The sequence below is a fragment of the Geospiza fortis genome, unplaced genomic scaffold (assembly GCF_000277835.1).
Source record: "Geospiza fortis unplaced genomic scaffold, GeoFor_1.0 scaffold237, whole genome shotgun sequence".
Taxonomy (NCBI): Eukaryota; Metazoa; Chordata; class Aves; order Passeriformes; family Thraupidae; genus Geospiza; species Geospiza fortis.
This window is the reverse complement of record NW_005054319.1, coordinates 1,447,800-1,458,665: the sequence shown is the minus strand read 5'-3', so window position 1 is coordinate 1,458,665 and position 10,866 is coordinate 1,447,800. Positions and strand designations below refer to the sequence as shown.

The following is a 10,866-nucleotide window of genomic DNA, read 5'->3' as shown; positions in this document are numbered from 1 at the left end:
AACTGGGAAGACTCAACAGAGACATTTTGTTGGAAGCTCCTGTTCACCAGTTCTGCCTCAGAATGCTGGCTCAGCATTCTCCCTGCTGTGAGTGATTAGGAAACAGCCAAGCACACAGCAGCACCCACAGCTCAAACAGGCCCCTGGCACTGAGGGAACCCAGAGAACCATGTTCTAGGCACAGCTGGACTCCACCAGAGTTAACAGTTCTCAGCTAGGAGGACAATAATCCCCTTCCAAGTGCTCAGACAGAGCAAACCTGCTGCTGGTTGGAACCTCTCGCTGCTTCAGCATCCAGCCAGAGGCATAGAACTGCCTCCCAGGGCAGGCAGAGGGTCAGAACAGCCTCAGAGGGTCAGAACAGCCTCATACCCCATCAGAACAGCTGCTCTAGCTCTTCTGGTGTGTGTGACACACAGCTGGGATAGGCAGGATCTACCCAGCGGGCTAATCTTTAATCAGTGCTAGCAGGAAGTCCCAGGTGGATTCCAACAGCTGGAGTGGGACTGTTGGGAGCTGTATCTGCATTCCCAGGCACAGACTGAGCATACAGCACCCACAGACAGTGCTTTGGGGGCACTGTGGCATCCAGCTGCTGCAGAGAGGCAGAAAACCAACCTCAGCCCTGCAGGAGGGCAGCAGCACCTTCCTCACCATGGTGGTACCAACCTGCTCTTTCTCAAGCAAGATGATTTCAGAGAGGAAATTAAGCAACTAATTTAAAAAGTCAAGAAAAATGATCATCCAATATCACTGTATGTTCAGATAGAACCTTGTGTTATGAACCTTAGTTTTATGGTTCTGCATTTGATACTTGCAGAAACAAATTGTACACCAAGGATGGGAACAAGTGGCTCAGATTTTGAGGAAGCTTAAGCAGCTTTCCAGCTTGTGGATTTGACAGAGTCACATCAAGTTTACCAGAATTTATAGGCTGCCCTTCCAATGTTAAATTACCTCACACATGCTCTGGAGAAGTGCAGAATACCTCCTTCTCACCCTTTCCACAACCAAAAACAAACACAACTACCACAGGGCAGCAGCTGCCTGGGTCACATTTGCTGCATAACAATGGCTAACAAGGGCCTGTAGCAGCAGCACAACTATAAATAGCATCAGCAGAGCTTCTGTAAGAAAGGGTTAGGACCACAGCTCTCTCAGTGGATTGGAATGGATGCAGCTGAAGCTCCTAAGATCACAAAAATAAAGGTGAATAAGGCTGAGATTTCTTCTTTACAAGCTGTTCTGTGGTTTGCCTTTCCACCCCAGGCACCTACTGGCAAGCAGCAAAGCGTGGAAGAGCTCCTTGCAGCAATCCTGGCTGGTACACAAGGTCTCCTCCTCAGCCCTCAGCCCCTGCTTCTGCAGGCACATCCACCCCCAGCTGCTAAACTCACCACAGAATATCTGCTCTGCTCTGGCTGTTCCAACACTGCAAGGCTTTGCTGTTCTCTGCAGCGAGTGCCTCCAGAGAGCAAACACACAAATCCACAGTCTGGCTCCTGAGCAGCTGAGCCTGGCCTTCAGGGAACCCCTCACCTGCACAGGGATCAACAGCACCCCCAGCACCCATCAGCAGGCCAGTGCCAAAACAGAGCCACGAGGCACTGCCAAGTGCAATCATCTCACTGCTCCCTCCTCTCTGACTAGGGGACTGCTCCCAGACCTGCCAGACCCACAGAGGGGCAGCTGAGACCTCCAGGAGCCTTGGGCAAGAAGAGATGATGCTTGGAATTGGAAAGAAAAGCAAATTGGGAAGTGTTTGATACAGGGCACACATCCAGAGGACTCATTCTGCCCGAGCCAAAACAAAATCAGAGGCTCCTTCCTTCCATATGTGCAAACACATCCCTGCTCTCAGATGCCCCACCATCCACTTTCTAGGGAATGATTTCCTTTTAAATTCTCCTGCACCCACTCTCCAGTAATCACTGATTTTTTTCCCCTTGGTTTTCAGCAATCCTTCTTTCCACCTCACCTCCAAGAACTCCTATTGCTCACTCATAGCACCAAACACTGCTGACCCTGGCACCATTACCAGCAGCCCCTGGAGATGGAACATAAGCACAGATAACAAAATGCAGCAGTGTCCTACACAGGCTACAAAATCTGAACATTCCCTCCAGACAAACACCAATCTTTCCAAACCCAAAAGAATCAGTTGTGACTCTTTCTTCCTAATCTACTCTCCCACACATAGTGATTCTTTCTGGACACTAGGTTCTGAGAAAATCTGCATTTAGAGCTGATAAATATTTCAGCTGTATCCATCCTGTTTAAGTGATAAGCTCCCAAGGACGGAGGGTCCTTGATTTATCACTTGAAAAGTATCAAAGAGCAGGACATTAACTATTCCTTTTCACATTGCTCAAACCACCAGGCAGCTCTGCAAGCTGTAGAAAGGAAAGAAATATATTACAGACATTTAAAAACATACATACATCAAATGAAAGAAAGAGGGATTCTTGCCAATATTCACCAAGTAGAGGCAGAGCGTTTTGATGCCTTGTGAAGGCTGACCTAGAATGTAGGAATGTGCTTTTTGTTGATGGAGGGACAAAATTATCCTTTGTCTCCCCAAAAAGGAAAAAAAGCCCAGAAGTTTCTCTTTTTGATTAGGCAAAAAGACACTTCATAGGACCTAAGGGACTTCACCTCAAACTTAAGGATAACCAGTTAGATAGGAGCTAAAAAGTCCTGCTTGAGCAATTTACTAGAAGAAGAAGAGAACAAAGAAACTAATCACTTTTGTGAGGTTTTCCCAGGCAAGCCTCAAATTTCTGGCTATATATGATTAGAACATAGAGGTAGGTTAACAACCTTTTGACACAACAATAATAACTTACAGAACTTTTTCACTAGAACACAGGCTAGATGGACTTAAAGAATAAAGTAGGGAGTTATTAAAAGGATATCCTCAATGGATCCACTTTGGGCAGTATAAGAGCCCAGCTAAGGCTACACCCAAGATGAACCAAAATGGTCACAAAATCAATGACAGGTTGTCATTGTTAGGTCAGACATGACATATACATACGTGATTAGGGTCCAAGAAGAAAAAGGTTTTTATTCTGTGTGTTCTCCAGCTTATATACTCTTAACAAAGTGTGATCTTAAGTCATTAACTATATTACAATAACTTACTATATTCATTGGTGCAAAGCTATCTCTTCTAATCTGTTTCCATGATGACAGTCTTGTCTTCTTCCTTGCTATGGATACACTCAAAAATCATCAATTGTTATTTCTTCTATTAACTCAACTTTGCTTTCAGGCCAGATGTCAAGCCCCCCCGTAACTGCTCACTTTTATAAGTTCTGGTCCATTTGCATATTGGAATTAATTGTCCAATTATAGCTTTAGGTTATGAAGTATCATCCTTGTTTTTCTCTCTTCAGTCCACATTGTTTGTGCTCTTGGGCCTGAGATTTGGACCATTTGTCCTTGGTCCCCAGCTGGAGAAGGAATTGCTTTGTCTCCCTTCTCTGTTCAGAGAGCTCACCATCCTTAATACGAACCCCAGACCCACACAACTACAGCAGCACAGAACCTGAAAAACATAAAAGCTAAACCCTGAGGCATTATTTGGAGTGTGAGGCCGTGGTTCAGGCCACAGAGGACGGGGATGGCCGTACCTGCAGACGAGGGTGGCGATGATGACGCACCAGGCCGTGCAGCAGCAGTCAGCATTGAGGTGCTCCTCGCTCTTGCGGTGGCGGCAGCACAGCCAGAAGGAGTAGAACAGGAGGAAGAGCAGGTCCAGAGCCAGGCAGGACAGGGCAATGCCACCCAACAGCAGCAGGGCCTGCAGGGACAGACATGGGGGTCACACCCGGCCATGGCAGCGCAGGCCAGGCCAGCCAGGGACATCCCTGCAGTGTTTGTAGGGATGCCCATGGCAGGGAGAAATGATGAGGGGGATTCCATCTTATTAGAAGGTTAATTAATTACTGTAGTATACTTTATTATTCTATGTTACATTAGATCTAAACTGAATCTGCCAAGCATACACTGCACTCATCTTGTGACTCTCACCCAACAGTCCTGACACACACACACACTTAGGCCTGATAGGCCAAGGAAACAAAACACCATCACTCTGGGCAAACAATCTCCATATTGCATTCTACTTTTGCACAAACACAGGCACAGCAAATGATAAGAATTGTTTTGATCATTCTCTGAGGTTCAGAGAATGTGAACCCCAGAAATATTCTTGGGAAGAACTGTTGCCTTGCTTTTCTCTGTGAGGAGAAATGTGGCAACACATACCTACCAAGACATACCTTGCCAACAAGTAATTTTGTGTGCTTGGCACATTTTTAAAATATAAAGAGGTGATTTTTTTGTCTCACTTGCTTCTCTCTGTCCATCCCACTCAATGAAACCACATTCTGTACCTTAGCAGTAAATGGCTGAGCCATTTTGTCTGTCCCTGTCTGCAAACAGCCTAAGTTAATCAGAGGGTTTCCTCTTTACTACTGATCACAGGTCAGCAGATTTAGAGAACAAAAATAAAAAAAAAAAACCGGTCCAGCCAGCTGCCTCTATCTGTGCAGTTTTTTAATCTTCATGAATAAATATGCAGGCTTATTCATTAGAAATCCAAGTGCATGAGTGGGTTTGAAAGGGGGTGGAATTTATTATACATGCATGAGATTAATTTTTTTCAAATATCAATCTCCATGCAATGCTTCTGTTCAAGGTACATCTAGAATAAACGCTAAACCCCTCCATATACCATCCACATATATAGGTACAACAAACTTGGATGCTACAGACATACTTGAAGCAGTCACAAGTTGAGTTAGTGTGAATTATACCTATTTCTAGTCATGTTCCTGGGAGGAAAGGGAAGTTGTAAGTGTTTAACTCCCTTACAATTTATTTTTATTTGAAAAATCCTGCCTAAAATCCAAAAATGCAAACAAATTCTGTTAAATAAAACAAATTTTAAAAAATAAATCCATTCCAACACCACATCTAGCCACATTTTCCCATCTGCATGAATCAAGCAAAAGGATGCAATTTTATCCATAAGGATTTTTTGATAAATCCTTGTTACTGGTGACAAATGCCAACTTACTAGAAATTATTTAAATATCTGGAAAGAGTCCTAATCACTTACTGCTGCCCCAGTATTGGGAATTCAGACATAGATCTGTATCAGCTAACCTAGAACAAAGGCTTGGGTTTTCAAACCAGTATCTCTTTTCCTCCCCATGCAGAAATTCCTTAAAGAACATTTATTTGCTTCCTCCTGATTGAAACAATAACTTCCTTCTGATCAAAAAGAATACAACAAAGAATGCTGAGATTAAAGTAAAGAACTTGCACAACTGGTGACTGTTTTAACAGGGTCTGGTAGGAACTTGCTCTTTGTAGGCTTTTCTTTCCCTTTTTCCCCCTGCTCTGCTCCATAGGTACTCCCTGCTGGGTGATAATCCTGGCAAACAAGCCACACAAGGTCCTTCCCAGCCAAAAAACATCAGGCACACATAATGAGGTGCACACCAGCTAAACTCAAGGGCTGCACCACTGGTACCCCAAGTAGCCCCTTGCTCTTGGCTTTCCCAGCTTTACAAACCTTCCCATCCTTTACAAACATTTCCATTCTTTACAAACCTTCCCATCCTTTACAAACCCATCCTTACAAGCCCTCCCCGAGCCCACCGAGCTCCCTGGGCTGGGGGGAGCTCCCAGGTGCTGCTTTCCCAAATCCAGGAGCAGGAACTCAGCCCCGCTGCGCAAAGTGAGCTCTGGGACCTCTCCCAGCCAGGAGTGGGGGTGGGTGGAAGGGAACAAGCCCAATCCCCCTTTCCCATGCTTTCTCCAGATGGTGGGAGCTCTGCTGGAGCTGCTGAGCAGAAAGGGGCCTCTGAGAGGGGAGCTGCACTCCGAGCCCTGAGTTCCCCCACTTCTGAAGCCTTGCCACAAACGAGCACTCCATGCTAATTTAACTAACACACTTGGCATACCAAAGCTCCTCAGGGGTATTCTTTATTTTTTAAACATGTCAGCCTGCTGCAAGGCAAAGCTTTCCTGCCCCGCTCGCCTGCATTTCTTGCTTCACACCCTCAACCCTCCTGCACATGCTAAAAGGCATTAGTGCTGGGAAGACAAACTCAGCTGAAAACATCCTCCCAGCAACACTTCTATCAGCAAAAAATCCACACTGCAGCTCCAGATGTAGGGGAACCGCCCCCATTGAAAGGAAATAAAAGGAAATACTAAAAAAAAAAATCTTAAAAAAGGAAAAATGGATATTAGACTGCCAACCAGCAAGTAACCTGAAGTCCTTGCTTTGAAGGGACACTTAATACATGCTTTAAATTTGCATCTGGCCAAAAGGACTTGGCTGGCCACTATACCACAATCTGCATTCAATTTTCCAGAGAATATTTGTTTTCCATTAATGGATATGTGCCATGACAAGTGAAATCATCCAGCAGAGCAGTTATTAATCTTTCTGACTGATGAGTCAGTTTAGGACCCAGGAACTGGCAGGCAGTGAAAGCCTGGTCACAACCAAAGATATTCCTCTGCCTGCTTGTCAGGATTAAATGACAGTATTTAAAAAAGGGGGCTTGAGGCTGGATAAACCCTTAGACACTCTATCCTGCACCAGTAAATCTGGGACTCGGTTATCCAAGGCCACATTATCCCAAGTAAATGTAAAATTATGCACTGGGCCTTTTGCCACAAAAGAGCATCAATTTGTCTTCGAACATTTGCTGAGCTATCAGAACCTTTCTAGCAAATGATGCATGAACTGCCCTTACAGGAAAATGGAGACAACTTGGAGGAACAGCATTTTACCACTGCACTGACACTAATGGCAGAAGTGGAGACAGAGCAGTCCCTGAAAATGAGAGTAAATCCAAGTGGTATCCCCAGACTGGCAGGAGATGAAGCTACAGTGTCAGGAAGCATTTTCAAAATAAAAGCTTCACACAGAGAAGTAACCCCAGGAGCATTCCTGGCTTGGAGAGGCACCACAGAACCTGAAAATCCTCGGTGTTGGGCAGGGATGGTGCTGCAATGTTAGCAGTCTTCCCAGGTCCAGTGAGGCTGCCAGGATTTGTGGTGTTTACCACCTGCAGGGGAGTAGGAAGCCAAAAAAAGGGCAGAAAGCATCTAGAGCCTCATGGAGAGAAAGGGGAAACACAAAGCACAGCAAAAACATTCTCCACAAAGCTACCCAGGGGCTGGTCAGCTCTTCCATGGGGTATGGTGTTGGTATCATTCCTAAGGACTTAGATGCAGATCAACCTTCAGTTTGATCAGTCCCTGCTCTCCAAGACCCTGCCTGATGTCACTGGGGATCAAATAAACCAAGATACAGCCTTGCCTGCTGGATGAAAATCCCCCATATGAAACAGTCACTTTCAGCTTGCAAATTCCAAAGGGTGATCCACACTGTTGGTTATCCAAATATATCTGTGGACTGTGGTCCTGCAAGGCTAATTTTAGCTGCTGAAACTGCACTTTAGGGAGGTATATTTCATCCCATCCAGCAGATGAAGTCACAAAGAAAGGAGATCCACATAAGAACACAAGAAAAGGAATGTACAAGAGGTATTTATTTCCTTATAAAGGGGGAAAGCCTAAATAAAGTCACAAGGCACCACAGTGCAGGAGGTAAACTCTGGGTTGCATTCATGTTAAATGTCAAGGTTTACCACTGCATTAAATGTTGTTTGCTCATCACCTGACTTTACAGAGAAGTGTTGGTTTGGTGACACTTCTTCACATGACCATGTTGCCTCTGCCATTGAGATTATTTTGGCACAAAATGTCCTGGCAGCAGAATAGGTTTAAGAAATTAATTCTGAATACTCAAGGGCTCAAAACAATCCAGGTGTTTATTAGATACAAGTTTAACCAATCTCAATTTATCCAGCTTCCAATTACCACACTCTTTAAACCTTAACTGCAGTAACAGCAGCACAGAATAGTGAGAAGCTCTTCACATGGAATAGATGATTGCTATTTTAGTGCCAGTTGGAAAGTCTACCAAAGCTCCTTAAGAAACTTGAGAGCAAAGCTGAAGCCTTCAGGTGGTTCCTGAGAAGCATTGCAGATTCATTTTTGATTTTCCATCAATTATTTTAAAGGCATTTTATCTTAAAACTTCATAATTTCAGCCCACAGAAAAAAAAGAGCTACAGCTTTTGAGGATGTCAAGAACACAGCTGTCTTAATCACTGCCAGACTGAGAATGGTTTACCTTAAAGTCAGCTTTTGCCAAAAGAAAGCTTTCCATTGAATCTGCAGCTAGTATTCTTCCTGTATTTCCATGCAGTGACTTGAGATAGTGATAATAAAACAGAGAGAAGAGGTTAAAGGAGTGTGGGAAGAGAAAAACGTTCACCCAGAAGAACAAATGAAGCAACCTGGGCTGCTGCCAAAGGAGCACTCATCTCTATTTTTTCCATGAAGGACGGAAGTCATCTTAGCAAGAAAAGAAACTGCTGTGGGATAGTGTCATGCCTACACTACTTCCTACACTGCCTTTTTTTTCTCCTTCCAGACTCCAGGACATCTCTCTAAAAAGCTTATGTACTCACAGATGATAAGCAGTTACGTTCTACCAAGCTAACTGGTTTTTAAACATTTTTTCGAATGCTGGCAACACGAGGAACACCCTGACCTCCTCATCAACTTGTTCTGAACATGCTGTGCGTTCAGAGATTTGATTTTCAGTACTCAAAAAAGTGCTGTACGAGGTGTTTGTTGAGGTACTTGAGTGTCTTGGGATGCCCCTCATGCCACAGCCCCTCCAGAGGGGTGGGGAACACAGCCAGCCACAGACTGGGCAGAGGAAGGTGGGGGAGGATGTGGAAACACTGCTGATGTCAGCACTAGAGCATCCCTCTCTCCTCCCAGAGACAGCCCTTCCCAGGCCAATTACTGCTCTCAGCACTGCAGGAGCAAAGCTGGGCAGGAAATGTGCTCTGAAGGGGCTTTTCCCACGGTACTGAGATGAATTCTCTTCCATGAGGGGTCCCTCTGCAACAGGGAAGAGCTCCATGGAAACAGAACAGGTTCCACTGTCTCATCCCTTCTACAGACATCTCCCACAGAAAGCACACTGCTAAGGGATTGCAGATTACAGATATATTTAGGGCAAGTCCACACAAGCAATATAGGCCAACACTTTGCCTTTAGCTCTTTTTGGCTATTGGCTTTCCTTTCTGGAAATGCCAAGGATTGTGTCATGCCCTTTTTTTTTTTTCTGTTTTCTGTTGTTGTTTTTTTTTAAAGACCTTAAGACAATACAGCAGGCACATTGAAATAAAAACAGATCTGCAGCTGAAACCTGTGTTAGCACAACTCCATCACTCAATTCCATTTACCAAGCTGGTTAAATGAGCAGGCCAGTTTTCAACACTGCAAAGCTCTCTACACAGGCATGGGCATTATATAGTTAATTGGTATTAGAGCTGTGAACTAAAGCCACTTTAACTACAAATGAGTGTTCACACAGGGATTTAATGTAGTTTAGCTAGAATGGCCTTAATTCAGTGTAGTTTAGTTCACTTTAGTGCATTTAAAGTGGTTTAACTAATCTGTTTTGAATTTATTCCTCCAGTTAATTCAGATTAATTTCTCAAGTGTAAGCAACAACTAAGAACAAGGCTAGGTTGATTAAAGATTCATCATCATTTCCTCCATACTAACATTGTGACCCCTTATTTCATAATTAAAGACTTTCAACTCTGCCTTTATATTTGGTCCAATTCACAGAGGCCAGCAGTGCAGAGGCCAAAAAGACACAGCTTGCTGATCCTTGGCTCATCGCAGCAACCAACTCAACAGAATCACTGCAAGGGTTTTGAGAGCTGTGGCTGAATAATAAACACATAGCTCAGGTGTGTCTGCACACCTCAGCTGCCACAGGTTACACATGGGCAGGTGCTGGAATTCGTCAGAGCAGCTCACATCACACACCAAAGAGAGATGGAAAGCACGGACTAGAAAGGATTTGCTCAACAATTGTGTTGGATATTTTTCCCTGCCTATGAAAGCAGATCTAAGCTGTGCTAATCAGCAGCAAACACTGAGGTCCTATTGGGCTGAAGTCAAATAACAATGCATTTATTCCCTTAGTTGTTACCAAGTCAGCAATCTCCATCTTACACAGCAAGGAAATGTTCCCAGAGGTAAGAGGGTCCCCAAAATCGGATGTTCTTATCCCTAGTTTCTCCACAGTGCTGGCTGAAAGCCTCTGTGCACTACAGCAATGAAAAGAATGAGACACTCTCACCAAACCCAGTTTCCACTGACAGGTCCCCACAGACTAAATCTTTATTAAATGAGGCTTAGCTCAGAACTGGCAGCTTGTCAAATGAGCATTCTCGCTGAAAAGGCGGATTTCCTTTCTGGGGATTCTGCAAATTCCCTTGCAGGACTCTAAAAAAACACACCACCATGGATGCATCAGTGCTCCTGCAGGTCTTTGCCCCAAATCCCAGACCAGCAAAATGTGTAAGAATACTCATGGGAACAGCTCTTCAGCTTCAGAAGGTTATTTCTTCTTAGTACTCCCAGCTAGACAAAGTTACAGCCATTAGTTCATTTTGTTAAAAGGCAAGAATCAGATAATTTTTGGGATATTGAGGTGAAGGGCACCAGAAGGGTAGCTGGAGGAATTTGGCAGGGATCCTGCACCACTCAGCTCACCCATGGCAGACCCACACAATGCCACCAGACATTCCTTTCCCACAGCAGATTAGCTCACACATTCCCACCCAACAGCAGCTCCTCTCCTCGAGGTCTTTTAGAAGCCACTTGACTTCCTTGCTTAGAAAACTCTATCACCCATTAATGCCTTAAACCACAGGCTCCTCACAAGGCAATTTT

General features: G+C 44.4%; 1 protein-coding gene across 1 annotated transcript in view; it reads right to left on the bottom strand.

Annotated features, from left to right (window-relative positions):
* TTYH3 (tweety family member 3) overlaps window positions 1-3,820 on the bottom strand; it is a gene marked incomplete at its 5' end in the record, with an annotated part of 38,317 nt that extends 34,497 nt beyond the window's left edge. Inside the window, one exon of the mRNA XM_031056560.1 lies at window positions 3,636-3,820. Coding sequence (XP_030912420.1) covers window positions 3,636-3,820 — 185 coding nt within the window. The remainder of the gene's footprint in view (window positions 1-3,635) is intronic.
* Between the last annotated feature and the right edge of the window lie 7,046 nt (window positions 3,821-10,866).